General features: G+C 64.3%; 1 protein-coding gene across 2 annotated transcripts; it reads left to right on the top strand.

The window, feature by feature from the left end:
- IGF2 (insulin like growth factor 2) lies at positions 1 to 27,827 on the top strand. 2 transcript variants are annotated; one of them, XM_080815665.1, is made up of 6 exons: positions 1 to 247; positions 8,175 to 8,394; positions 9,770 to 10,024; positions 22,048 to 22,210; positions 24,094 to 24,245; positions 24,405 to 27,827. In XM_080815665.1, the coding sequence occupies exons 4-6, from the start codon at positions 22,048 to 22,050 to the stop codon at positions 24,642 to 24,644; spliced, it is 555 nt and encodes a 184-aa protein (XP_080671791.1). In that variant the 5' UTR covers positions 1 to 247; positions 8,175 to 8,394; positions 9,770 to 10,024; the 3' UTR covers positions 24,645 to 27,827. The 2 variants fall into 2 exon arrangements, with proteins under 2 accessions (XP_080671791.1, XP_080671790.1); XM_080815664.1 differs by lacking the exons at positions 1 to 247; positions 8,175 to 8,394 and having other exon boundaries at positions 9,887 to 10,024; positions 22,048 to 22,211; positions 24,086 to 24,245.

Raw genomic sequence — 27,827 nt, 5'->3', positions numbered from 1 at the left:
CTTGGCAGCCTCCCTGCAGCCCTCTGGTTCCCTCCCCGCGACATGACCCCCCCCACGACAACACCCCCCCCCCCGGCCGCCCAGACGTGGCTGGTCCCCACCTAGCTCCGCCCCGGAGCTGACGGCCGGACACGGGACCTGGAAGAGAAGGGAGGAGGCGGCTGGCATCAGCAGCGAGTCGTCCATGGGCACACCCGGGCGGCCCCATCCTTGGGGTTAGAGACAGGGGCGTCCCGCGGGAGTTGAGGTACGTAAGCGCCCACAGCCGGCCTGGGCGCAGCTGGGACGGGGAAGCAGGCCGCCGGGGCCAGGGTGCCCTCGAAGCAGCGGTTAGCCAAGCCCATGTCCTGGCTGGCCAGCTCGTGGGCAAGACCCTGAAGGATGACCCCGGGGGCCCCCTCCCCCTCAGGTGCCAGCAAATCCCGTGGAGTGGGGAGCAGGAGTGTACGGGCCCTCTCAGCTGGTGGGACTCCCAGGGCAGCTGCTCGTGGGTGCCGCCGGGGGCTCGGGGGTGTTCCGTTGTGGGGGAGGCTCAGGAGAGGGCTCATGTCCACTGGGGGGGTTGCCCACCCAAGAGACCTGGTCATGGTGTGCGGCCACCCATGGGGCCCCTGCCTGGGGCCTGTCTCCCGTTTCCCTCCTGAAACTTACCGCGGCCAGACCCAGACCCTCCTGCCGAGCCTCTCCCACCAGCCCCTTGGCCCCCCATGGCTGTGTTCTTGACAAGGCGGGCGGGGACTCGCCGTACCCCCCTCCCACACGTGGATCCCAGAAACAGGGGGACGTGGACATCCACAGTCGCCAGGGTCCCCGGGGGCAGAGGTGGAGTCAGACCCAGTCTCCTGCTGGGCACCCCCCTGAGCCCTGAACCCCAGGTGCCCCGGTTTCGCAGAGCCCCCAGGTCACCCCATGGAAGCCAGGCCCACAGACCTTGGCTCTGCCACCCCCTCCGGGCCCAGGTTCCGCCCCTTCTGGGAATTGGGAGGACAGTCGTCCCATGGCCTCAGACCCTGCCTGCCCTTGGAACCTGGGCTTCCCTCGCCCGCGGGCCTGGCGGGGGCACTGCCGTCAGCGGCATTCTGTCCAAATGCCCCTTAGCCATGGACAGCGGGATGTGGAGGAGCAGCCCCCTGACCATGCTGGGTCCCCCAGCCCCTCACTGGAGGGCCGGGGTCTCCCAGGGGATGCTGCAGCCTCACCCCTGCCCACACACTTGCTCTCACGTCTGTCCCGTGTTCTACCGTCACAAGTACCAATGCGGTGGGGAGACCGAGGCTGGAGCCGGGATGTGTGTCCTCTGGTGCCCGCGCACGGAGGACACGCTGCCGGCCGTGCCGTCTCCAGGCCGGCCCCCCAGATTGCACCTGCTCCTGGCACCGACAAACTGGCCCTTCCTCCTGGCCCTGGGGGCAGTATTTGCCCTGTCCTGTCAGTAAATATTTACCGTCCTCACCGTTTTCCAGGCCTGAGCAGACCCTGAGAGGCAAGGGAGGCAGAGGCAGGGATGCCGGAGAGTTGCTCCGCCCCCCACCCACCCTTGGAGGCCTGGTGCCGGGCAGGGGGCTGGCCCAGGAGAGGGAGCGAGACCAGGGACCAGTGGGCTGAGCTCCCGGAAAGGCCCCCTGGCAGAGCCCCGGCTGAGCCCCGGCTGAGCCCCAGCCAGGTTCTGCGTCCCGCTCAGCTGGGAGGGGAGACCCCTGTGTCGCTCCCTTAGGGAGCCCGTCCTCGGATCCAGGCGGGACAGGCCCCCAACGCAGGTGGCTTCCCGGAGCAGGCACCTGTCCACGCCAGCGAGGGGGCCGGGGCGGCCATTCACAGACATGACCAGCAGAGGGCACCAAAGCCCCACTTTTGATGCGGTCCCTGGGTGCTGTCCAGGCCAATGGTCCGCTCTGAAGGGGTCGGCGCCTCCGAGTTCCTGCCAGGGGACACTCACCGGGGCTGGGGGAACGCTGGCTTTAGGGGCCTTGGGGTTTAGGAAGGGGACAGTCTCAGCCCCCAGCCTCTGGGGACCGGGCCTCCCCACCGGAGCGGCTGGACAAAAGCACCAGGTCCCGAGCATTCAGGGAGTCTCCAGTGAGACCCTGAGCCCCGGCCCCCAGAGCGGCGGGGACCTGGGGCCTGGGGTGGGACGTTCCGGGAGCGGCTTCCTCCAGCAGCCCCTAACCCACACGTGGCTGAGCGCGTCGCGGCTCCGTGTACAGTGGGACCCTCTGCTGACGGGTCTGCGGGGCTCTGAGGAATTGGGGGCTGGGGGCTGGGGGCTGGGAGCTGGGGGGCCGCTGCTTGCTGTCAGGCCAGCCGGCCCCTTGAGCCGGGAGGCTTCGGTGAGGCAGGGACTCTGGGACCCGGAGGCCTTGGGCGGGGGCCTGCTGGGGCAGGGGTATTTCTTTCCTTTTCCAGCCCCACCCCCACGCAGTGCCGAGAGGAGAGAGGTCAGTTCCAGAAAGAACATTTTGGGGTCGGAGGTGGACAGGGGTCTGGAAAGCTCAGAGATACACAGGGTGGTGGGGGCCGGGCCTCCCCCCGCCCTCCTTCCAGCACTATTGTTTCTGGCCTCGGCACAGGGACAGCGAGGCAGATTCCTTCGAAAGTGGACGCTGATGGGGGGGCCTCCCCATTGTCTCACCGCCGCGTGGTCAGGCCGCACTGGCGCCAAGTCCCGCCAGCGCACCGTCCCCACACACACCCCTGGGGCCCGCATCTCCCAGGTCCCTGTCGGCCTCATCCTTCCCCCTGTCCATCTGCAGCCGGGGGACGACAGGTCCCAATGGGCTCCAGGGCTCCCTGGAGGGGTCCCTGAGGCTGCCCCTTCTAGGGCAGCGGACTCAGGTCACCCCACAGTCCCTACCCCCCCCAAGGCACTGGGCTGAGACCTGGCGTCCTGGGGGCACTGCTAGAATCCGTGAGACGGGGGCGGACGTGGGCGCTGTTTCCTGGCTCTCCTCACCCAGAGAGGCTCCCATTGTCCAGACCCGGGAGGCTGAGCCCCCAACTGACATTGCAAGGTCACCGGGGGCTGAGCCCGAGCCCCTCAGCCACACTCGGGGTCCCCATCTGTGAACCCGGGAGAGCCGGGCCACTCCAGCCTAAGGTCTCCGGCCTGCGGGTCGGAAGCCCCCTGAGCCTCTGGGCTGGCTCCGCCCCCTCCAGCCCCATGTGGACTCGCTGCTGAGCCATCAGAACCTGGGGGGGAGGGGCCCGCGTTCCCGGCCTCACTCTGACCCCCTTCCCGGCCCATCTGTGTTTTTGGAAAACAGAGCCAGTGTCCAAGCAACCCTGCCAGCTTGGGGCCTTTCCCGCCGGGACCCCGAGCCCGCTCCTTTGTTCTTCAAAGGCCGTCCTCCCTTCGGAACCTGGCCCAGCTCCAGCCCAGCTCCCACGGGGCCACCTTGCCTGCCCCCCCAAACGCCCCAGGCCCAGTTGCTGAGGGACCTTGGAGATTCTCTTCCCTCCCTAGACCTCTGGTTCTGAACTGCGGCTCAGTCCTGCGTGGGTGCTCAGTGGGCCACAAGGACGGGGCTGGGAGGAGGTGAATTTGGGAGGCCTGGGATGAAGCTGAGGCTCTGGCCTGGGGCTTTGGCCCTCCCTGACCCTCCCCGACCCTCCCTGACCTTCCCCCACCCTCCCTGACCCTCCCTGACCCTCCCTGGCCCTTCTTGACCTCCACCCCCATGGCCATCCCTGACGCTCTTTAGCCCTCCGTGGCCCTCCGTGGCCCTCCGTGGCCCTCCGTGGTGCTCTCATGAGGTCTGACACGCTCAACCTGTCAAGGAGATCCTTAAGGGGCAGGGATGGGAAAAGGGCAGAAAGACCCTCTCCAGGCCTAGAGGATGATTGGGTCCTTGGTTGCCCATGGAGGTGCTTTCTGGACCCTGGCCCAGCTTTGGGGAAAGGAAGTGGCAGAGAGGCTGACTCTGGAAGAAGGAAGAGTTGGCTGAGAGACACCTCAGTTCTAGCCACACACGGTCAGAGTCGGAAGAGAAAGCAGGCTGGGAGGCTTCCTGGAGGAGGCGTCTTTTGCCCCTACACAGGCATCTCAACCTCGAGGACAGGCCCAGGTCAGGCTGTTGCTGCTGCTGGGACAAACCTAGCCCAGGGATGGCCGTGGGTCGGGTGCAGGTGCAGCCCGTGCTACCCTCCCCGGAGCCGCAGTGGCAGCTGTATTCACACAGATGCCCCCCACGGCCCTCCCCGTGGTTGGACACGGGCTGGTCCTGCCCAAAAAGAAGGGACAGCCTGAGGTCTGAAGGACATGATGGGCAGAGCCCTGCGAGCACCTCCCCTCCCTCAGGCCTCAGCATACAGGGCCCGCCTGAGTGCCCACCCAGGCCAGTGTCACGCTGAAGCGGGGGGCCGGGAGGCCAGGCGGGCGAGGGCGGAAGTCCTCCCTCTGCTCTGGGAAAGCTACTGACACTCTCTGGGGCTCAGTTTCCTCATCTCTCGGAGGGACACCAGAGGAGACCGTCCCCACCTTGGCAGCTGAGAAGGCCCAGCGTGGTGTGCCGTGTGCCACTGTCACCCCAGGAAGCCCCGTCCCCGGTGGGCCAGGCATGTGGGTGAGGGGTCTCAGAAGGCCAAGGCCGGGCTTCAGGCTCCGTGACCGCTCCTGACTCTGCTGCTCGCTTCCCGTGTCCGACAAGCCGCTTCCCTCTCTGGGGCTTGGTGGCACAGGGACAGCCCCCCTGGGTCTCGTAGCCCGCCCAGGACTGTGGGCAAGAGGAAGTGGATGCAGTCCCCACCGTGTGGCCCACGGGCGTGTTGGGGGAGCCTTGCCAGGAGGACCCAGCTCCCCAAGGGAGGAGCCTCAGGGCTGGGGTCCTGGAGGGCCCCACAGAAAGGAGGCCAGGAACGGGGCAGAGACCAGGACCAGCCAGGGCCCGAGGCTGTGCTACTGGCAACGTAGGCTGCCCTGCGTTACGGCCCCAAGAAAAAATGTTCTAGTGCCATCGGCCAGGGGAGTCAGGGGCAGACGCACACCTCACATCAGGAGAGTATAATAGTGAGTGTTTGTCACCGTTCACTCTGTGCCACACTGATTCCAGGCTTCCGTGTCCTGGCACGAGGGACTCATGAGATCAGGGGAGGTAGACGCCCGGGGGCAACCTCCACGGGCAGAAGCAGATCGCGAGCCAGGCCAGCCTCCAGGCCCCCTCCCGCCCACCCCTCCCCTGCCCTCCGTCACGCCCGGCTCCCCCGGGCCCTGATGATGCTGCCTGGAGGCCCTCCAGGACGTGCAGCCCCAGCAGCCGCCCCAGGAGGTCGGACGACCTGCCGCACAGAGGCGGGGAGTCGAGGGCATCTGATGGTGCCAGCCTTCTGAGACAAAGCCTAGCTCGTTCAGGACGGGGTTCTCTCCAGTCCTGGGCTTGGGCAAGTGACCCCGTTTTTACCCAGGCATCACTATTAGGGATTGAAGGGAAACGAGGCTTTCTGAGGCTGTGGCTGCACTTCCACAAGTGGCCACAAGGTGTCGGGCTCGGGTCAGATTTGGAAAACCCTGCTCAGCCAGTGGGCTTGGAGAACAAAATTCCGCCCATCCTGGGTAAGGGGTGGACCCCTAGTCCAGCCTTGGGGAGGGGTCCTAACGTTAACATTCTTCCAGGAGACTCCCAGTGATAGATCTGATTTTATTCAGATACAAATATAATACAGACTCCTCTAATTTTCAGAACACACAACAGTGCTTCTGGAAGGTGTCCCAGGTTGTACCTATGGTTTTGGGCATCTGCCACGCCACATCTGCTGGTGTCGGGGAGTCTCCCAAGGGAGGAATTCCCTTAGGCCTCCCTCCACCACCTGTTCTATAATGCCAAGATGGAGGCAGATAAAAGCCTCTGATCTGAGCACACGAAGGTGCAGAGCCCACCTGTACGCTGATGCTGTAGGGGGGCCCCGTTCTGTAGAGACAAGCATCCTTTTGCCCCCTCAGCTCTCTCCCCAGAGTGCCCCAAGTTGTACTAAGACCCCTGGACTCTTCCTCTGTAATTCTAGAAGTGACCACCAGGTGTCAGCATGAGGCCATGCAAGCCACCAAGCCGTGGAAACTCTGCACTTGGGATTTCTGCCGGTTCCCAGAAGTCTCCTGAATAAATGAGGTTCTGGCCAGAACCCCAAGACGGGATGATCCTCTTCCAGGCAGTGGGGCAAAGAGGTTTTAGTTATGAGGTGTCCCTGAAAGCTTGGGGGGGCGGCTTAAATTCCCAGTGAGAGTTAGTTCAATCAGCCTCTCCAAATTTGTCCCTTTTGTGTTCCTTCCCACTTCCTGTATCCCTTATTGGCCATGTGCTTTCCCTCCACCATGGAAAAGAAATGGAATGCAGGGATGTGGGTCCCAGCCCTCACACCCACCTCCCTGACCCAGTGCCTCTAGTCCAGCCTCAGTGATGCCATGGCTTAGCTAGTCTTCTGGGGGTCCTCCCTGCCCTGACCTTTATCCTTTGCTCTCCTCCCCTTGCTTAAGCACTCTGGGTTCAAAGATTCTGGTGGATTAAAATCGTCCTGCTTGATTCCCTTTGGGGCCAGGCCTGAGATGGGAATCCAGATTAGGGCAGAACTCAGGTCCAAGACACTCTTTGGGGTCTGGAAGCTTCCATATTTCCAGGAAGTAATCTGTGGGTTTGAAAGGCTACTTCCTTTTCAGCCCCTTATCTGCCCACCTTCTCAGTTTGGTGGGCCTCCAGTGGTAGCCTCATGTCTGGTCTGGGGTCAGCCCTTACACTCTCCCTAGCTCCACCCGTGGCTCGGCAAGTCCCAGCTAAGTCTCCCCATAAGGACCTGGCAGTAGCTCCTTTGAAAATCTGGGTATCTTGCAGCAGACACTAGGGGACAACACAGGACACAAAGCCTTCAAGCCACTGACCCCACAGCAGAGTAAGAACCAGCGTGATCAGGTGACTGCTATTCCCCAAGAACTGTGAACTGCTTCACCCTGACTCCCTTCTATGTGTCCCAGACCTGGCTCAGGGCTCTTTAGCATCGCTGCATCCCTCCCCATCCAAGAACCCAGGAAGGAGTCCCACCTGCCTTCTTCCAGTAGGCTGGTGTGGCTGTGGATCATCTGCATCCTTTGGGACACACCTGCCAGATCTGAGTCCCCCCTCAAGTCTCTCCTCCCACCACAAGTCCTGTCCTCCCTATCGGATGCCCCATCCCTCCAGCTGAGGAAAGGAGTTCAGGTGAGAGCTTGAGAGAGAAAAGGACAGTGAGAGTCAAACACTAGCACGTGCCAGTTAGCTGGGTAAACTGGGGTGCAGGGTGCTGGGGGGGTGTGGGACTGGTGGCCTTCTCAGAAGTGCACATGTCTTTGCTTCTCAGTGAGTCTTTGCTCTGCTGCCTGCTCTCCCTGCAAGCTTGGAGAAGGGGTTTAAATTCCCAGTGAGATTTAGTCCAGTCAGGCAGCACATCTGCCTGGGGCCTCCCCTGGCTGCTGATGGCTCTGAGGCTGTGCCTTGATTGAAGTTTCATCCAGGCTCAAAGGCTGTGGACCCAACATCCCACCCTCAGTATCTATGAGCAGGACTGGTGCTCAGAGCTGCCACCTGCCACCACAGTTGTGGTGCGGGGGCCCTATCAGGAGCGATTGGTGAAGGGAGGAAACTCCTAGGTGAGGCCCCTAACCCTGAAGGAAGAAATTACGTGAAGGCGCTGCACTGCAGCTGCCTGGGAAGCACCTAAAAAGAGTTTTTTCTGATTAATCTCGAACCCTGCTTCTTTCTGCATATGGCCCGTCGCCATTTTACCCGTGCCACGCCCACCGGCATACCAGGGTGTCAAGTGACTGCGAAGTGTCAATCTCAGGAGGCCCCACCCCCTCCCCACCCTTCTACATAGTCCCACCTCCTGGGGGAGTGCTTCCGGTCTGTGTCCCCGCCCACACACGCCTCTCCGTGGGGTCAAGGGGCGGGCCAAGTCCCCACCCCCTTGTGCGCTGTGCCCTGGCGTGAGAAGGTGCCCCAGCCAGCTGCCCATTGGCCCCAGCACCACCGAGTTGGCGCAAGGCTACCCAATTTGGAGGGGCTTGAGGAAAGCCGTGGAGGGGACGAGGAGGTGAGGGGCAAAACTTATTTCAGTTGGCATTTGAGCAGGTGCTGTGCTCAGCGGAGGAGAGCCTCTCCCGCTTCTAGGGGCTATTATAATGCACACTCTAAAAGTGCCCTTCATCGTCTCTCCAGCCTCAGCCTCGTCCCCCTCCTCCTCCACGTCAACCCGGCTGGAGGGTCTGGGCACCACAGCCAGAGCACCCCCTACTTTGGCGGCGACTGCTAATATTGGCCCGACCAGCGGATCACCGGCCGGGCAGCTTCAGCAGAGAGGCCTGGGCACCAGTGACTCCCCGGTCCTCTTTATCCACCGCCCGGGGACTTCGGGGACTACGCAGCGACTAGAGTACAGGTGACCGGACTTCCCTCCCTCTTGCTGCAGCCTCTGTGTGAGAAAACACTGCATGCTGTGTTGAGGCGTGCATGGGCTGGGGGCTTGGGGCAGCTAACAGGATCCCCGCTTCTGCACGAGGGACGAACCGCTGCTGTCAGAGGGAAGGCCCGGGCCAGCTACTCTAAGAGTGGCCTCAACTTCGGAGGAGACAGGAAAGATGAGTGGAGAGGGGGGTCTTCTACAGGGCTGCACAGAGCCACAGAGGCTTTTGTAGGGAAAATAGGTTTTCCTTCACTAATCTGCCAGACCGAGTGGGAGGGGCAGGGGAGGAGGGCAGGGCTGCTCTGCTCAGCAGGAGTGAACAGCTGTTTTTGCAAATGTAAAAGGCAGGGGTTTTTTTGTGTGTGAGAAGTTTGCTGTTGCTGTGCGGCCACCCCCAACCCCATCCCAACCAGAGACAAACAGGAGACTGGCGCACAGGGCCCAGGGGCCCGAGATTTTGGAGCAGACTTTTTTTTTATACTATTTTAAAAGTCAAGCTTCCCCCTCTCCCCACTCCCTACACCTCCCAACCATAACCAAAGAATCCCTCTAAGTAATTGGAAAGGAGAGGGAAGAGGAGGACAATGAAGGGCCATAAGCCTTGGTACCCCCACAGCAGGACTGAAAGGGTGAAGTTCCCCTCTCCCTGAAGGCCTGCCCGGTTCTCCTGGGGCCCCTCCAGCCCCCTCAACTGAGTGCTGGGGCGAGTTTCTGGAAACCCCAGTTTCCCAGGGGTGTGCTTAATTCTGCACATGAAGCTTCTCTCCCCTCCACCCGGGGGTCCCGGACTTCTCCATACAGCCTCCATGGTGTTTGTGGGGACAGGTTCCACTTCCCCAGGGAAGCCCAGTGTCCCACCCCACTGCCCCCAACCATCCAGCTGACTTCTTCATACAGAAGAAGTCTGGCCCCCTCCTTGCTTCCACCCAAAGGGGGGGATGTTGGAGTGTGGGGGTGTCCTGGCGTGTGCTGTGATCCCCCAAGGCAGGCCCTTCGTGTGCGGCCCCCACCCCATGCCCAGGCAGGAGTCCACACCAGCAGGGCAGGGGCAGCCCAGCCAACAGAAGGGTCTCCTGTCTCTTCATGGACAGGCCCCTTGGCTGGCTTGGCTGCCGGGAAGCCCAGCTCTAGGCCAACTGTGGCCCCCTTTCCCCCTTCCCCAGTCCCTTGAAAAAGGGGAGCCAGGCGGCCAGAGGGACAAGAAGGGGAGCTGCCACCCAAACCCCCGGCAAGGTGACCCGAGGCCTCCCCACCGAACAGCCAGGGGACAGGGAAGAAGGGGCTGGTGCTCCGGCTTGGGGGGGGGTGTTTTAAAGGTGCTAGGCTCAGGAACGCCTGTGTGTTTCCCCAGGGGCCGAAGAGTCACTGCGGAACTCCCAGAGGAAGAGGCGGCCCCCCAGCCGCAAGACCCCACATCTCATCCAGCAGAGCCCCCTGCCCAGCCTGCCCCCCAGCCGGAGCCGGAGCCGCAGCCCCCGCAGCCGGAGCCGCAGGCGGCCAGAGCCACCAGAGAGCCCAGCCCGGAGCTGAGCTGTTGCGGCCTGTGGCCCAGGCGGTCCCCGCGCGCTCAGAACTGAGGCGGGCGGCCGGCCCCAGCCCCGCAGAGGTGAGTGTCTTCGGATTCCCAGCGCAGGGCTGAGGTGGCCACCGGCTTAGCTCTCCGAGTGTCAGCTCCCCGCAGAGGCCTCCTGTCCTCAGGTTCACGGAGCGACCCCCCCCCCCCAAGGCCCAGGGAAGCTGGGTTTTATTCCGAGTCACACCGCGGGCATCTGTGATTCAGGGCTCTGCTTCGCTGTGGGTGTCTGTCCCTCGGTCGCTCAGGTGTGCGCACAGCTGCTCCTGGGAGTCCGGCTCCTCTGGGGTCCTTGGAGGGGAGCTCCTGGCCGAGGAAGGGCACGGGAAGGGGAGGGAGCAGCCATGGGAGAAGTGGGGGGGGGCGTGAGGACAAGGTGAGGACAGAATCGGAGGAAGGAGAAACAAAGCAGGCGGGAGGGGGGAGAACTCATCAGTGGGGGGAGCAGGAGACCCCAGGCAAGCTGGCTTCGGCGGCGGCGCCCAAGACCCTTGTCCTCCCTGCCCTGGGCTGCCAGGCTGTGGGGCCTCACACCGGTGGCTTGACCTCTCTGTCCCCATCTGTCAAAGTGGGTGGCAGTTGCAGACCTCCTGGCTATTCAGTAGGGAAGAGAAAGGGAGGTTGTGCCCCGAGGGCGGGCGGCAGAAGCGCTCGGGAGTGCGGCGGCCACAGGAGCACGGAGCCCCCCGGTGTCACGACTCCGTGGTGCTCCGCGGAGCGGCTTGCTGTGTGTGTGAGTTGGGGGTGGGGGGACAACTAGAAAGGCCCTGGGGCCGGAGAGACTGGGACACTTCTGGAGCAAACTCGGTGCTGGTGGTCTCGGCGGTTCACAGACAAGGTACCGGGTGGGGGCACAGGCTGAGCTGCCCTGGAGGGCGGCTCTGCTCCAGGGTCTTGGGGAGCTTTGGAAGTGGGGGCGGGGTGGGTCTGTGTCCTTGCGCCGGACCCAAAAGTGACCGGGGCCACCCTTCGGAGCCGCCAGGGAGGGACCCAACAGGTAGCCCCCTCCTAGGCCGGTTGGCCCGCCTGAGAGAGAGGCCAAGAAGGCTCTGGTAAAGGTTCTGGTAAAGGTGCCTTTACTCCCGACACTACAGAAAATAGCACAACGGTGGCCTTGCCTGGGTCCTTCCCCAGCACGCCTGCCCAGCCCCCTCCCCTGCAGCCCCCACCAGACCCCTACCTATGGATCAGGGGCTTGTGGCGCCTTGTGCCTTGGGTGGCTTGTGCCGTCGTCGGGTCCTGGTGGTTCCGGCTGGGTCTCTGGGTCCCTCACTTCCACCTGGGGCTGACGCTGAGCCGGAGTCCCTCCTGGAGCCCAGTGTGCGGTCTGCACCTCAGTGGCCGGTGCCCTGCCGTGGGCTAGGGAGGGGCGCTCAGGGACCCTTGGAGAACGGAGCAGAGTTTGCAAAATGCTGGGCTTGGTCCCAGGGAGCGGGGAGCGGCCAGCCCGGAGCCAGAGCTGTGGGAGGAAACCGTGGAGGAGAAAGGCCGCCTGCTGGGAGCAGGGGAGCGAGGGAGCCGGGAGGCGGGCTGGAGAGCAGCCGCAGGCCTGGGGCGTAGGGGCCAGGCTCTTAGGGTGAGTCCGAATTTGGGGGGGACGGTTATTCTCGGTCGAGCATGGGTTTGCGGTCTGCGGGGGAGGCTGGTGGTGCCGCCGGGGCTGGAGCAGGATGGGGGGGGGAGGCTGGCGCTCGGGCTGGAAGTTCCGCCAGCCAGGCTCTGGCCAGGAGAGACCCCAGTCCCACAATACCCGGGCAACTGAAGTTCCCTTCCTACTGTGGAGGGCCGGAAGTCGGGGAGAGCCTGACGCCGGTCCTGGCTGGGGGCAGCCAGTGCCTTTTTTGAGCCCTACAGTGACCCGGATCTGCCCTTGCCAAGCCTGCCCCTTTAGCCACACTTTTGACTAAATAAGGCGAGGGTTCAGCAGGCAGCCCCGCGGGGGAGGGGGAGGGAGCGCATGCATGTGCCCCCCCCTCGCCCCAGCGGCTCAGCCTGGCACCCCAGGGTGGCCTTAGCCTTCTTACCTCCTCCGAGCTCTGGGCAGAGGCTGGAAGGGCTCATCTCCAAGCACCGGCCAGGGGCTTCTCCAGGACAGGCGCCTGTATGGTCAGAAAGCAGGGGAGGGACCCGTTGAGAGACCGCTGGTGCTGGTGTCCACCCCCCCCCCCGCCCCAGTGCACCCCTAACCAAGGGGAAAGCCCATGCTTTGAAGAGGGGCTCTTACCTCAGCATCCCCCCTCCCCAGTCCCAGGCTGGGAAGCAGGCCTGGAGGAAAGGTGGGGAGCCCAAAGCAGAGCCCCAGGGAGCCCTGTGCTTGTCCAGAAGCAGAGGCCCTCCTGAGGCTTTGGAAGCTGCTCTGGGCTCCCAGGGACCCAGTTCCTCACCCCCAAATTCACAGGTCTCCATGCAGTGGGGAGCGACTTCAGGGCACTCAGGGCTTCTCTGCTGGAGGCCCTGTCCTCACCCCCCCTCCGTCCCCAGGCACACCCGCACAGGCCTGAGAGCCAGGGACACAGGGAGGCTACGGAGCTGGTGGAGAGGGGAGGGGGCGGCGATGGGTGGGGGGAGACAGGCCAGATGTTCTTGGAATGGGACACGGGGGTGATTGATGCGGACTGGAATTTGAAGGGGGAACATTCTCCACGTGCCTGGGGCTCTGGGTGGAAAATGGGCTGTTTTTCATGGTGGGGGGGGGGGTCTCCCTGTCTTGCCAAAATAATGTGAAGGGCTGCCTCAGCCCTGACTGGGTCCCCACACCTGTCCAATGGCATTAACCCCTGCCTTCCCAGAATGTCGGGCTTTGAGCAGTCCCCTTCTAACTGGGGTCCTTCTGTGGGGTGACAGTGGGGACAGGCGATGCCCGCTGTAGTGGCCCGGGGATCCCCACCATTCCTCTGTCCCCCAGCAATGCCTTCTTCCTGGTAGCTCCGTACCCCTCAGAGGGCCCCCCTCCAGGGTCGCTGCCCCCCACCTCAAGAGTGCTCGAGTCGGAGGCGGTGGCCGTGTTCCTGCCCAGAAGCGCCTTGCGCCTGCGTCGGCTTCAGCGCCGGCTTGCGAGCAACTGGGCTTTCGCGGCGGGACAGTGAGGCTTCGCGTGCACATTCTCTTTGAGAAAACGAAAGGAGACCCCGGGCGCCCCGGCCGCCGCGCAGGGCGTCCCCAGTCCTCCCCCATCTCTCTCCTCCTCTTCCCCATTCCCTCCCCTCCTTCGTGTTACCCAAGCAAAACTGGTTTCGCCCCTGCGTGGGGGACCGGTTAAGGCCCGAAGGGCGCTCGCGGAGCGTCCGGGCGCGCGGGGGTGGCCGTCTGGGGTGCTCCCCGGCCCCCAAGCCGAGCCGGGGACGAGCCTGCCCGCGGCGGCCGCCCGGCCGCGGCTTCGCCTAGGCTCGCAGCGCGGGAGCGCGTGGGGCGCGGCGGCGGCGGGGAGCGCGGGGCCGTCCTCGGGGGCGGCCGAGCGGGGAGCCGGGAGCCCCGGGAGCGCCGGGGCGCCGCGCCCAAGTCTCTCCCTCGCGGCTCCCGGGTTCCTCCCTCCCTCCCCACGCCCGCTCAGCCCCGGCTGCCGCCGCACGCGCGCTCACGGCGGCCAGAAGGCCAGGGAAAGAGCGGCGACATTCCTTCCGGGGCGCGCGCCCAGGGAGCCCGGCGCTACCTGCCCGCGCCCCGAGTCCCCCGGGGAGGGCGCCACTGCTCCGCGCGCGAGCCCCCAGACGCGGGGGAGCGGCGGCGGCGGCGCGTCCCCAGCCCCGGGAGCGCCGCCGCTCCGGCAGCCCTCGGCCTCCGGGGGTCCCAGCCCAGCGAGCGACCTCCCTGCTCCCACCCAACGCGGGCGGTATTTCCCGGGGATCCTCCAAACTGCAGGCTCCAGGTCCTCCAAACACATCCAGCATTTCCCCAGCCGCAAGAATTTTCTTGGACATCCGTTTCCGGGGACCTCGAGAAACGCAAGCCCCTGCTGGTTTCCCCAGATTCACCTAGTGGCCCGGGTCCCCAGACTCACTGGGCATTTTCTCCCAGGCTCTCAGCCGCCGCACGTACCCCGGACTTGCACGCCGCCCACCCGGCGTCCCCTACAGCTGCAGCGTTAAGCCCGGGTCCTGTGGTCACGCTGACCGATCTGCCCGGCTCCCCAGAAGGCGGACGGGGTTTCCCTGGCACTTGGGCTCCCAAAGCAAGTGGGGCTTTTCCCCTGAGCCTCCGAGATTTTGAGCAGGAACTGCGGAGTCTCCCAGGCAAGACTCCTTGTCCCTGTTCTGCTCCCCGGCGCGGAAGCCCTGTTCTCCTGGCCCACCACAGCTTAGGACACTGTCTGCCGGGGCTCCACAAATTACCCACACCAGCCCGCCGGGTCCCTAAATTTTACGCAAAGACTCCCAGTGCCCCCAGCACAGGAAGCAATTTTCCCAAAACCCTCAGAGTCTGAACGTGGCTTCATATTCCTTCACTGAAATTGAGGTATTGCGCCCAGCGCACACCAGGCCCTTTTCTGAACCCTAAATGGCCTGAGCTCTGGTGTCCTGACTTCCACAAAGCTGAGAGGATGAATTCTGAACCCCAGATTTCATTAAGCAATATTTGTGTGTGTGGGGGGAGCCATGAACATTCGGGCGCTCTCCTTTACAGGACTCTCCAAGCTTCCCGCCACCAGTCAGGTCCCAGACGGTTAGACATTGTCACCGAGCCCCGGAAAGCACACGGGGCAGTCATGGAGATGCGCTGCCTTGCGGCCCCATGGGTTGGGCAGATTCTCCCGGGTCCCACCACGCAGGAAACAAACCCTTGCACAAAGCCTACGTAGGTCTCCCTGTACCAGGCTCTGTTGGGTGTCCCCAGTAACCCAATATTCGGAACATGTTCTCTTTACCATAACATTTTGAGTGTTAAAACGTTCCCTGTGTCTCACTGGCTTACTGACAAAAATCCGGATTTTCTGAAATTCAGGCAGTGATCTCAAACCCCAGGATGACAGTGGACCCTTTTCCTGATCCCTTCTATTTGAACATGCTGAGCTCTCTCCAGTACCGTGCGTTGCCCTCCAAGCCCGAAAACACGGTCAGTACTACACTCGGGTCACAGAAAGGCACTGATCTCTTGGACTCCAGACCGTCCTGCACACCCGCAGAGTCACCCAAAATGTAAGCAACATTTCTGGGTCTCTCACAGGCTACAAGCTCCCTGCAGGTCACCAAGACCCTGATTCTCCAGGCCTCTCGACCTACAAACTCTTAATCCTTTTCCCCTAAAACTCAGAGACTGACCCCCAATTTTCCTGAGGACTCTGAACAACTTCCCTGGACCCCCAGATTAAAAAATTAGTTTCCTGGGACCTCCAAATTGAGACATGTCTCCCAGTCCTCCAAATAAATTGGGACTTCTCCCACTGCCACAAAACAACTTTTTTTGAACATAAATTTTTGGACCCCCTGATTTTGTGACCCTTGCTCCCCAAGTCCTCTTAAATTTAGGTAACTTTGCATACCCCCCCCCCATATGAAAATGTCCAGGGATCAAAACATATCCTAGAAACCCTAGGCCTTATAGGCCTGTGTCCTATAAGCTTCCTGGCTATTACCCCAGGTTCCTGAGCTTTCGACGTCTGCCTCCATTGGATGATTCCCATGGATCCCCAAAACTGGGGACATGCTTTGCTAGGGTTTCCCAAATGCAGACAGTGACCAAGCAGACAGGATATTTTTTCCTGCTCACCAAAAACAAACCAATTGAAACCAGTTAAAAATTAAAGTATAAGCAGACACAGATTTTTCTGCATTTCCCAAATGTGCTGATCACACCCCAGGTTCTCCCCCAAGTTTAGACAGTGTTTCTTGAGTTTCTAAAGGACACTGGGAATTGGCCCCAGAGCCATAAGTAAGGAGGTTACTCCCTTGCCTACACAGCTTTCAGGTCACTGGTTTTGTATTTCTAAATTGTGGAAGTCAGTCCTTACTTCCCTCAACCATACTGAAATTTCACCTAGATCCCCAGAATGGGTTCAGTGTTTCTCTTCTCCCAATTTCAGATAGACGGTCCCCCCTCCACTTCTCATGCTGAGAATTTTCCTGAGTCACCCCAAACCTATCTCCCACAAATTGGTCTGGGGTTCTCCCTAAGCTTGGTGACCGAGAGGCTGGGTCCCCCCTATTTCAGAATTGGATTTCTTGTTCCCTCCCCCACACCCTTTGCACTGAGCAATGTCCCCTGGTCCTCCAAAGTTGGACCCTGGATCCTGAGTCTCAAATATAGTCACTGATTACAGTTCCCCACACCGACGGGGCCTCCCTCGGGTCTCCTGCGTCGGGACACTTGTGCTTTGAGCCGCAAACCAGACAGAGCTCTGACTTGCGTCCCCCATATCTGGGCATTGTTCCCGGCCGGCCGGCAGCTCTCTGCACTTTTTCCAACCCGGCCAGCGGAGGGTACTGATTTCAGGCTCTCTTCCTCTCCTGCGAAGGCCCCCCAAACTCCTCGGATTTGGGGAATTTTTCTCTGTATTCCCCAGCACACTTGGCCCGACAACGTGTCCTCCAGGACGTTGGGCAGTGCTGCTCCCGCGTCCAGGAAAACGACTGGGCATTGCCCCCAGTTTCCCCCAAATTTGGGCATTGTCCCCGGGTCTTCCAACGGACTGGGCGTTGCCCCCGGACACTGGGGACTGCCCCCGGGGTCCCGCTCACCTCCAGCAGCGTCCACTGCCGCCGCCCAGCTTCTCGCTCGCTGCCTCGGCTCCTCGCGCGCCCGCGAACGCAGCTTTCCGCCTCCAGCCTCCAGCTTTGCGGTGAGCTCCCCGCCGCGTCCGCGGCCCCGGCCAGCTTCCCCGTCCGCCCCGCCACAGTCCCGCCGGGGCTGGCGCTCGCCTCCGGCAGCCGCCGGGGCCACCAGGACAGGGCGCAGAAGCCTGCTGAGGGCTTGCGGCTCAGCGGCCGCGCTTGCCCGGACCCGGCGCCCCGAAACCCGCGCCGCTTTCGTTTGCTCTTTCAAAGATCACAGTCGTGGGGAAGGCGCCCCGGTGGCCCCGAAGCGGGGAGGGCCGGGCGCTGGGTCGGAGGGACGCCGAGGAGAGGCGCACCCCGTTCGGGCGGCGCAGCGCCTCCAAGCCCGCGGGTCGGGGGACTCGGGGAGGCGCGCGCCGAGCGCGGGCGCAGTGATTGATGGCGGAGAGAGGGGGCGAGCCGGCACGGGCTTCCGCCGGCGGCGGCCCCTTCCCCTCGGAGAGGCGCGGGTGGCCAGGGCGCCGAGGGCCGGGCGGGGCGCCGGGGCTTGTGCGTGGTTTTGACTTGGTAAAAATCACGACTTCTTACGCCGTCCAAACTCTCCAGGAGATGGTTTCCCCAGACCCCCACATTACCGTGGTGGCCCCCGGGGCTGAACCCGCCTCTACGCGAGTCCGACGCCCTGAGGACGGGGGAATCATTATCCGGATATGTTGGGTGGGTCCCAAAGGCGAGCTGCTCACGCGAACCCCGGTGAGTTTGGCCACGCAGGTAGGATTTGAGCGCTGTTTCCCGCCCCGCTCTTCTCTCCCGGGCCAGGCGCAGCCTCGGCAGGCCCCACGGCTGGCCCCCCGCTCGGGCCTGGCCGGGCCGGCCCTCCCCGGGAACCGCACCTGGCGGCCGCCGCGGCTACACCGGGGGGCGCTCGGGCTCCGGCTGCCGCGACTTCAGGCGCCGCGCCTGCTCGGGCAGGTGGCGGCTGCGCGCCCTGCCCGCGCCCGGGAATTCCTCCTTCCCCTGCAGCCCCCCGCGGGACTCGGGGACCCCGGACCCGGCGCCGAACCACCTGCGCCCTCACTCTTCATCGGGCGCCCCCGCCGCGGAGTCTCCGGCCGGCGCTAGGGCCCGGGACACCGCCCACCTTTCTCGCTTCGCGCCCCTGGCGCGCGCAAGCCTAGAAACCCCCGGTTCCCGGGAACCCGAAGGGGGGGCCCAGCACTTCAGAACGGAGACTCGGGATTCCTCGCGCGTTCGGCCGCTCCCCGCCCCCCACCCGATCTTGCCGCGAGCACCCCACAGCCCCCCCCGCCGTCGCCCCCGGACCCGGGGCCCCCCAGCCCCTGGCCCCCTCCCTGCTCGAGCTGCGGGGGCGGTCCGGAGGGCGGGGCCAGCGCCCGGAGGGCGCCCATTGGCGCGGGCGCGGGGCCAGCGGGGCCCGAGCGGGCGCCGCGCCGCGGGGTAGCGCGGCTATAAGAGCCGGGCGTTGGCGCCCGCAGTTCGCCTGCTCTCCGGCGGAGCTGCGTGAGGCCAGGCCGGCCCCCGGCCCCCCCCTTCCGGCCGCCCCCGCCTCCTGGCCCACGCCCGCCCGCGCTCGGCCCGCCAGCGCCTCCACCCGGCCGGCGGCCCCGCGTCGTCGCCGCCCGCCGCCACGCTGCTGACTCCCGCCTTGGGCGCCGTCGGCGGGGCCGCGCTCCGCCGGGCCTGCGGATCCCCGCCGCCTCCTCTTCCATCTACCTCAGCGCCCTCCCCGCTTCGCCCGAGGAGGCGGTCCCCCCCGCAGGCAGTCCGGCTCGCAGGCCGCCGGCGTTGTCATCCCCCGCGCTGTCCCCAGCCCTCCCCGGCGCGCGGCCCTCCGCTCCCCTCCTCGCCGCGTCCCGAGCGGCCCGGCGCCGCCACCGCCACGCCGCCCCCTCCCAGGGCCCGGGCTCGCGACGGCAGAGGGCTCCGTCGGCCCAATCCGAGCTGGGCGCCCGCGGCCCGGGACGCCCTCCACTCCGCCCCCCTCAGCACCTTCCCCGGCCCTCGACGTTGCGCGCTGCCCTCGCTTCTCTGTGCTCCCCCGTCCCCTCTGCGGCCTCTGGTCCCGGCGCCCGCGCTCTCTTCTCCCGCAGCCTGCCCTTCGCTCCCTCCCGCCCCCCCCAGCTCCTCGCCTCCAGCTCCCTCCCCCTCCACGCCCGCCCTCTCGCCTCGCCGTCCCGAAGTGGATTAATTATACGCTTTCTGTTTCTCTGTGCGCTGTTCTCCCCCGCTGCGAGCCTGCCCGCCTCTCTCTGTCCTCTCTCCCTCTCGCCCTCTCTTTGGCCCCCCCCTTTCACGTTCTCTCTGTGTCTCCCACTATCTCTGCCCCCCTCTATCCTTGATACAACAGCTGACCTCATTTCCCGATACCCTTTCCCCCCCTAAAAGTACAACATCTGGCCCGCCCCAGCCCGCAGACTGCCCGCCCTCCCCAAACAATCAGACGAGTCCCCCCCCCAAAAAAGCCATCCCCCCGTTCTGCCCCGTCGCACATTCGGCCCCCGCGACCCGGCCAGAGCGGCGCTGGCAGAGGAGTGTCCGGCAGGAGGGCCAACGCCCGCTGTTCGGTTTGCGATACGCAGCAGGGAGGTGGGCGGCAGCTGCGCCGGCTTCCAGGTAAGCGGCGCGCGGGCCGGCCGGGTGGGGAGAGGGGCCCGCGCAGGCCCGGGGTGGGAAGCCGTGGGTCCCGCTCCCCGGGGCCCAGCCCGCGCTCTCCTCTGCGCCGCCGAAGTGGAGGGTGGGGGGGGGTGGGTAGGGGCTTCGGGAAGTGCAGGGGAGGTGTGAGCTGTCTGCAAAGGCGACTTCCTGGTCGGTTTGTGGGTGCAGGGGGGTGTTGCGGAGAGTCTGCGGTCCGTTGCCGTGTGGGGGAGGGCCCTGCCCCCCAGAGTGTTGGGTAATGAGGAGGGGCGCAAGGCTCAGAAACCCACCCTGGTATGTTGACTCCGTGCCAGCAAGACCGAAGGAGGAAAGCGGGGTGGGCGGGGCCAGGATGGAAGAGGGGGCGAGCTGGCGAAAGGCTCAGGCGAGGCGCCACATTTGCAGCTGGCCCCCCCACCCGCGCTTCCCCTTTCCCTGTCCCCAGCATTTCCACCCAGGAATCTGGGGAGAGGGGCTGGTTGGAAGCTCAGAAGGGCAGGAGTGCGCAGCCCCCAGAGAGTATGTGCCCCGGCCCAGTGGGCAGATGGAACTTTCCATACAAGGAGGTGTAAAGCAGCCCCCCTCCCTAACCTCCCCGCCCCCCCCCCGACATTGCCTTGTGCCTAGATGGGCTGGGGGAGCAGGATGAGCCCCCACCCCCACCCCAGGGCACTTCGCAGAGGGATGGTCCAGGGCTAGCTGTTGGGGGTGCAGCAGTGAAGGGACTGGCTGGGAGGACCGAGGGGGCGGGAGCAAAGGGGGCGGGGGGAGTGGTCAGCAGGGAGAGGGGTGGGGGGTAGGGTGGAGCCCCGGCGGGGAGGAGCCGGCTCAGACATAAAAGCCGGAGCACTGACCAGCCTGCAAACTGGACATTGGCTTCTCCTGTGAGGCAGCCTTCCAGCTTCCTCCTCCTCCTCCTCCTCCTCCACCAGTCCCAGCAAGCCTCCTGTCCAGCTGCAGGTAACCAGGGCTGTTGAGCCGAGGACCCCTCTGCCCTCCGGCTCCGGCCTGCCGGCCTGCTGATGGCCCCCCCGGCCTCAGCCCCTCCACCCCTCCTCCCTGCTTCTACTCTCCTCACCCCTACCCTGCCTCCTCCAGGGCTTACTTACCTGGCCCATAGCTCTGCCTGCCTCGTGCCTCTCGTGCCTCTCCCGTGGTTGGGCCTGGGCTCTCCGTGGGTGCTCTGGACCGACCCCGCACTGGAGTGGCCAGGCTTGCGGAAGGACGCAGCTGCTGCTCGGCCGGGGCCCAGTCGCTAGCTGGCCAAATTGTTCTTAGAATTTGGAAGGGGGCGGCAGTGGGGGCAGCCTGGGAGCCTGGCTGGGGCCTGGCCAGGGCAGGGGGAGGTGAGCAGGCTGGCACTCCAGGTCCTAATGGGGATCTGGCCACTGGTCTTCCCGAGTTTCAGCGGGATCGCGCCCCCTTCTTGTCCCCCTCCTCTCCCGCACGATTCAAGGCATCAGAAACTCCCTGGGCCTAGCATGCCACAGCTGGGTACCGGGCTGGGAAAGGCCACGCTGCCGGGACCCCTGTGCTCACTGGGTGTGGAGCCTGGGAAGGGCCCCTGTAGGCAGGCTGCCTGGCCCTGGGCTTGGGTAGCATCAGGTGCCGGTGGGCTCAGAGGCTCTGGGCCGCGAATCTCGCCCCAGAAGGGGTTTGTCCCTGGGCCAGTGGAGGGCAGGCTAGGGCTGCCTGCCTGCTTCCACTTTCCGGAGGGAGCAGGGGCCGCTCACTGTGTCTCCGAGAGAGCCTGAGGTCCTTCCTGAGCCCCCAACCCTGAAGGGACCTGATTAACCCTTGCCCAGGTCCTGCAGCCGCACAGCCCGGGGCAGGGGGTGTGTCCCTCCAGATTGGGCCCCGAGGACCTGGTGTCCAGCCTCCAGGTGGCCTGACCTGTTCCCTCTGGCTCCTAGGGTGGGGTTTGGTACCCCAGTGGGGAGAGGGTCTGGTGATCCCCAGGGACCTCGAGGCCCTGGGTGGTGTGATGCCAGCCCTGCACCGGGGGCTTTTAGCCTTTGTGTTTTGGGGTGCCCAGGGCAGCCTTGAGGGGAGACTGAGCCATTCAGGAGAACAAGGCTCCTGGGAGTGTGGTTGGCACCACAGGGTAACCAGGCATCCTTGACCTGAGGTTTGCTCAGCCACAGACTGGGAGGGTGGGGGAGGGGGAGGGGTGGGACTGCACTCCCCCCACCCCCGCAGGACCCCCTGCTGCTTGGGGGGGCGGCCCTCTGGGATGCACATGCTCTGTGGTGGGGTGGGGCTGTCTGCCATCTTGGCTGATGCTGGGAGGTCCAAGGAGTGGCCACTGCCCTGTGCTGGCCCCGCCCCCATGACTTCATAGGACAGAGGCCAGGTTCAGTGTCCAGCACTGGCCCCTGCAGCTCTGGGTGTGGCCGAGCCCCTGCAGTGGTGACATGGGGAGGATCACCCCCACGTGAAATTGCTGGCCAGCACTTGGTGCCGATCAGAGATGGGCTTCACACGCATCCACTGGACCTTAGGGCTGCTGCGCACCCCGCCTTGGGCAGGGAGAGCACGTGTGATTTCTGTAATTAAAGCGGTCATGTTTAGGACCTAAACCGAGCTAAACAGAACTGGGAATTATGAGATGGCTAGGCTGGTGTCTCCATCGGGGGGCAGGAGGCAAGGGCAGGCAGGGCGGGTGGGCTCAAGGCCTCTTCTCTCCGCCCCCAGATGCCGATGGGGGTCCCGATGGGGAAGTCGATGCTGGTGCTGCTGACCTTCTTGGCCTTGGCCTCGTGCTGCTTTGCTGCTTACCGCCCCAGTGAGACCCTGTGCGGCGGGGAGCTGGTGGACACCCTCCAGTTTGTCTGTGGGGACCGCGGCTTTTACTTCAGTAAGTAGCTCAGCGTGCGGTGGGGCAACGGGGAGGGCACATGCAGCAGGTGCTCCATAAACGCTGGAGTCCTCCACACCATTTCCTAGATGCCCATGGACACCCTCCAGGATGCCTGGTGTAGGGGAGACCAGGCAGAGGGAAGCCACTGCTGAGGGTCGACCCCAGGCTCTCTTGCTGAGACTTCATGAGCCCAACTGCGTCCACATTTATTGGGCACCTGCTGTGTGCCTTGGTAGCGCTCACGCCCCCTGATTTTCCCGCAGCGTGACTCAAAGTAGAACACTCTCCTCCCAGGAAGGGTGGTATCTGCGCGGGGGCCAGAGCCTGACAGGGTGGATGGGGGTGCAGAGTGGGCTGGGTGGGGTGGGGCGGGGGTTAGGTCCCAGTAGGGAGGAAGGCTTGGGGGCAGTGCTGTGGGCACTGAAGCCCCCCCCCCCGCCGCGACCTTTCTACGGTGCCTGACATTTGGACAGTGGGACTCTCTGATTTAAAGTTAGATAAGATGGGTTGGAGACCGGTGAACGCAGAAGCGTGTGCGGCACGTCCCACATGCTGGGGGAGCTCAGCTCCCCCTGGGCGCAAGGGGGAGGAGAGGAGAGCCTGCCCACGCAGTGGCACTGGGGGAGGGGACGTGTACCTGAGGTCTGGGCCACCATGTGTGGAGCCCGCCTGCCGGCCCAGGGGCTCTCGGGCTGGTCCTCCTGCTTCTCTCTTGATTTTCAACACCACCCCCCCGCCCCCCCCCCCACAGGCTTTCCCTGACACCTCTGCTTCTCCTTGCCCATTTCTCTGGGGGACCCCCAGTTGGAGGTGACCCCTCCCTCAGGGGTGTGGGTCCTTGCCCTCACTTGCCAGAAAGCTGGGCCTCAGTTTCTCATCCATAGGATGGGACCAGGGGAGGGCTCATCCGGATAATGGGACAACGTGGGGAACAGGCCCAGGCCGACCCTGAAGGTGGGGTGGGGGCGGGGGATGTGACTGGCGTGAGTTGGTCAGACCCAGCCCTCCCCACGGGGCCTCTCCCCCCCGGAGTATCTACTCACCCACAGATGCCAGCCTGGGGATCTCAACGCTTCTCTCTGCAAAGTTCTCCTGCTCTCCCCTTGCTTCTGAAGTCCTGCCCGCCCTGGCCTCGGCTGTGCCCTCTCTCGCGCCTGCCTTGTTTGGGGGCAGGAGGGTCTGGTGCCCAGGGAGTGGGTCCCCTGCCGGGAGGGCCGGGCCTAGCCGCCACCCGTGGGACCTCCTCCCCAGGGCGCCTGCCCCCGGACTCTTCCTCGCAGCTGACCTTGGAGCCTGAGCAGCGGAGGGGCGGGGAGGACGGGAGGAAAGGAGGACGTGGTTTCATGCAGGTCCTCACTCCTCCCCTCCCGTCTTCCTCTTCTTCTCCCAAGCCTGCGGCGTCTCGGCGTCTCGAGGGCTGCGGGCCGCCCAGGCTCCTGCTCTGTTGGGGGGCGGCACTTGCGTCCCAGCCTGGCCTCCAAGACGGGACCCTGTGCCCCCCGGCATGGGGGCTGGACCCCTTGTGGGCAGCCCCCCGAGCCGGGCTCACGCTGGCACATTTTCCCCACCTCCCTGGGCAGCGGGACCAGGAGGCTGTGTCCACCTTCCACGCGAGCAGGGAGGCAGCAAGAGGCCAGGGGCTGGTCCTGGAGCACACGCACCCGCACTTCCACTCCTGTCCTTCCTGGGCACCCCACCTGCCCGCTCTCTCCCCCTTCCTCCACGAGGCCGGCTACTGCTGCAGGGAACCCCGCCGGCTGGTTCTCCTCTCCTCCTGCCCCCTCTCCGGGCTGGCCACAGGCCAGAGGCCAGCTCCGGGCGTGGGGACCGCGCGGGCCGGTGCTCAAGTGCGGCTCTCCTTCCCCCTGTGGGACTTCCAGGCAGGCCGGCAAGCCGTGTGAGCCGCCGCAGCAGCCGTGGCATCGTGGAAGAATGCTGTTTCCGCAGTTGTGACCTGGCCCTTCTGGAGACCTACTGTGCCACCCCCGCCAAGTCCGAGAGGGACGTGTCGACCCCTCCGACCGTGCTTCCGGTAAGAGGGGCCCCGGCCTCGGGGTGCGGGGCGTCTCCTCGGCGCCGGGGGACCAGGGCCCGCAGCGCGGCCGGTGGACACCCACCGGAGGGTGAGCGTTGAGCCCCGTGGGGCCTCCCACGAGCTGGGCGCCCCCTGACTGGCCCCTTTCCCCTTCAGGACAACTTCCCCAGATACCCCGTGGGCAAGTTCTTCCAATATGACACCTGGAAGCAGTCCGCCCAACGACTGCGCAGGGGCCTGCCTGCCCTCCTGCGCGCCCGCCGGGGTCGCATGCTCGCCAAGGAGCTCGAGGCGTTCAGAGAGGCCAAGCGTCATCGTCCGCTGATCGCCCTGCCCACCCGCGACCCCGCGGCCCACGGGGGCGCCTCTCCGGAGGCCTCCGGCAATCAGAAGTGAGCCAAAATGTCGCGTAATTCTGCAAGATGGCACTGTCCACCTAGTGCCCTCCTCCTGGCCAGGGGCCGTTCCACCAGGCCCCGCCTCTGACCCCTCTCGGGATCGCATTCCCTCTGCGGGCTCCCCCAGCCCCGGCCCCCGCGCCCCAACCTCCCCATGTCAGGCTCTTCTCTCCTTGGCCCTCTCCATCGGGCTGAGGAGACTCTAGCAACATCTCTAGAAATGTGCGAACTCAATTGGCTTTAAACATCCCCCCAAATTACCCCCAAATTATCCCCAAATTGTGTAACCGAAAAACCGAAACTACGAACCCCTTACTCTCCCTCCCTCGCACACACACATTAGTCCCCTTAAAACGAATTGGCTTTTTAGAAACACCAGGAACGTTAATTAGCTTTAAAAAAAAAAAAAAACTAAAATTATCAATTGGCTAAAAAAAAAAAAAAAATACCAGAACGGAATTGGCTTAGAAACAATCGTGAAAGAATTAGCGCCCCCCCCCTTCTCTTCCCAGGGACCTCGAGTCAGATTGGCCGTGGCTCAGGCATCCTCTCCAGGAGAAAGGAAGGGACCCCAGATCTGCAGGTGGGCACGTCCGGGTCCGCAGCCGGCTCCTGCCTCCTCAGGCCGAACTCCGGTCCCGCCGTGGGGAGAATTGGGCGTCCTCAAACCAGCAAAGCCCCAGACTCGTTCCTCGCTCTGCTTCCCATCCCCAAAGTCACCGGAGCTAGAGGGGGCTCCCAGGGAGACCGAAGGAGGGGAGAACAGAACATGAATGCCGAAATTTGTGAAAATCAACTTTATTGGCACAGATCCCCAGACACCCTAAAATCCATCCTCCCAAATCCACACGTCCTCAAATTCTACACCTCAATTTCCACCCTAAAAAACCCACACGCCCACAGGCACCCCTACAGACACCCCTACGCGCATGCACACACACGCTCGCGCGCACACACACCTCACACACGCTCGCGCACTCTCACGCACACACGCTTCCACACATTTGCACACGCACGCACGCACACACGCACGCACGCACGCAGACGGGTGAGCCCAGCACCATGCAGTCTGTGCTCTGTCACAGACCTTTCCCTGACTTGCTCATTGGTGAGGTTTTCATGTCCTGTGCTCCCCTCCTGATTCCTGGGATACGCTCCTTGGGTGGGAGGGGGATGGTCCATCGTAGGTGCAGGAGGTGGCGTTCCCCACGGTCCCCGTGGGGTGAGCCGGTGCCCCCAGGCCCCACTAGCATCTGTGCCCCCTACCATCGTGCAGAGCGAGGACCGGGTTTGGCCTGGCTGGAGGCGGCTGTAGCCGAGTGAAGACCAAGACGTGCCCTCCCCCGGAGCCTGACCCCCTAGGTGTGCTCTTTTGAGGAACATCTGGGACCCCCAGCACACCTAGGGACCATCCTTGCCGGCCTTCTGGGGGCCTCTCAGAAGTGGGGGGCCCCCCAGGAGGCCGGCAACAATGGTGGGGAGTGTGGGAAGTCTGGCGGTTGGAGGGGCGGGTGGGGGGCAGTGGGGGCTGGGTGGGGGGATGCTCGGCAGGAGGAAGTGGTCCCGCGGGGTTTGGAGGACGATAGTCAGGAGTCACAGCGCAGAATTACAGACCCAATGAGGAACCCAAATTTACGCCAATTGATCTATTCCCCCCTTTAATTGGTATCTCCTGGGGCTTTTTTCCTTTTTTTTTTTTTTTTTGGATCCCTCCTTAGCTTTTTACGCGCTCACATACCAAATTAAACATACTCCCATCCCACGTAACAGGGGAGCAGAGACAAAGCAGTGCCACACAAGCCACCACCACCACGGCCGCCGCGGCCAAGCCGCACGTCCTGCTCTCCGCCATTTATCGTCCTGATTCGGTTTTTGTTTTTATCTGTCCCTGTCGCTTGGGTTGAGTTGAGAGTGGGGCCTCCGTGGGGTGCTGGCCACTGGGCCCCACGGAGAAGCCCGAGGGAAAGGAGCGGGCCGCTGCCCGGCCTGGCCTTCGGGGACAGTGGCTGGTCCCTGGAGGTCCTGAGGGGTGGAGGAGGGGGTGGGGAGGCGTCTCCTTGGTGTCCGGAAGGTGCTCGGAGGCCATCGGGAAGGGGCCCCCGGCCGGCTCAGGCTGGCCGGGGGGGAAGGGGCCGCAGGTGTGTAAGTTGGGCTCCATCGGGCTGGAGCAGGTGGCCGCCTTCCGTGCACTTGGGGGGCCCTCCCCTCGCCCCTCGGTGACAGCTCGCCCACCTGCTCAGCACCCTGTCTTGTCCCCAGGAGGCTCAGAGCTCTGCGGGGCGTCCGGGGGTCCGGGCAGGGTGAGGTCGGGGAGTCGGGGAGGTCAGGAGGGCGCAGGCCCCGCAGAGCGGGAGAGCCGCGACGGCGGTCTGTCGACTGGGGTTGCTCGGGCCCCGAGGCCCACGGGTCTGGCGGTACCGAACCAGCCACCATCTCGGCGCCTAGGGCTGTGGCAGGGATCCGGGCGGCTGGGAGGTTTACCTCACCCCCGCTTTTGCCCCCAGCTCAGCCCCCCTGCACGACAGCCTGACTACCATTCTAGGGGCCCAAGGCTTCTGGGCCCCAGTAGCGGGGCTGGCACGACCCTGGGGGCGGTACGTGTCAGCCCACCAGCGGCTCAGAGGAGCCTTCGGCAGGCGTCCCGGGAATGGGCCGTTCGGAACATTGGGCAGAGCTGAAAAGAGCCAAATTATTGTAATTGGGACGCAGACAGATTGGCCTGAGATCCAAAAAGACTCGGAGGCACCCCAAATTTCCTGCTCATCCTGTCGGACGCCCATCCCACCCAGTGTTACCTTCTGCCTCTCGTGGGGTGGGCGCTCCAGGGCCATCTGCCGACGCTCCTCTGGGTCCCCCAGCGAGCAGCTCCCGCCGGGTCCCCAGCCATCCCGACCCGGGCCCCCATCTGACTTCCCGAGCCCCGGCTGTGGCTGTCCATCTTCTCTCCCCCCTCCACTGTCTTCAGCGGGACCTCCTCTTGGGTCCCCCCCACCATCGCCTGAAGACCCCCCACGTGCCTTGCACCGAATGTCACCTCACCCACTGTCGCGGTCCATCTGGCAGTGGCCGTGCGGGCCTCCACTTGACCCCTTTAACATGCTGATATTTCTGGCAAAATTCATTGCTTGGGTTTTGTCTTTAACATTTATCGCTCGCAATCCCAATAAAGCATTCAAATTTA

The sequence above is a fragment of the Martes martes genome (genome assembly GCF_963455335.1).
Source record: "Martes martes genome assembly, chromosome: 10".
Lineage (NCBI taxonomy): Eukaryota > Metazoa > Chordata > Mammalia > Carnivora > Mustelidae > Martes > Martes martes.
Note: the sequence above shows the minus strand (reverse complement) of the source record. Positions and strands in the feature narration are given on the sequence as shown.

What these genes read in the sequence shown, in the direction of transcription:
- IGF2 (XM_080815664.1), top strand. Translation starts at nt 22,048, where the DNA reads ATGCCGATGGGGGTCCCGATGGGGAAGTCGATGCTGGTGCTGCTGACC. An exon ending in GACCGCGGCTTTTACTTCAG is followed by an intron (nt 22,212 to 24,085) that starts TAAGTAGCTCAG and finishes TCCCCCTGTGGG; the next exon opens with ACTTCCAGGCAGGCCGGCAA. An exon ending in CCCCTCCGACCGTGCTTCCG is followed by an intron (nt 24,246 to 24,404) that starts GTAAGAGGGGCC and finishes TTTCCCCTTCAG; the next exon opens with GACAACTTCCCCAGATACCC.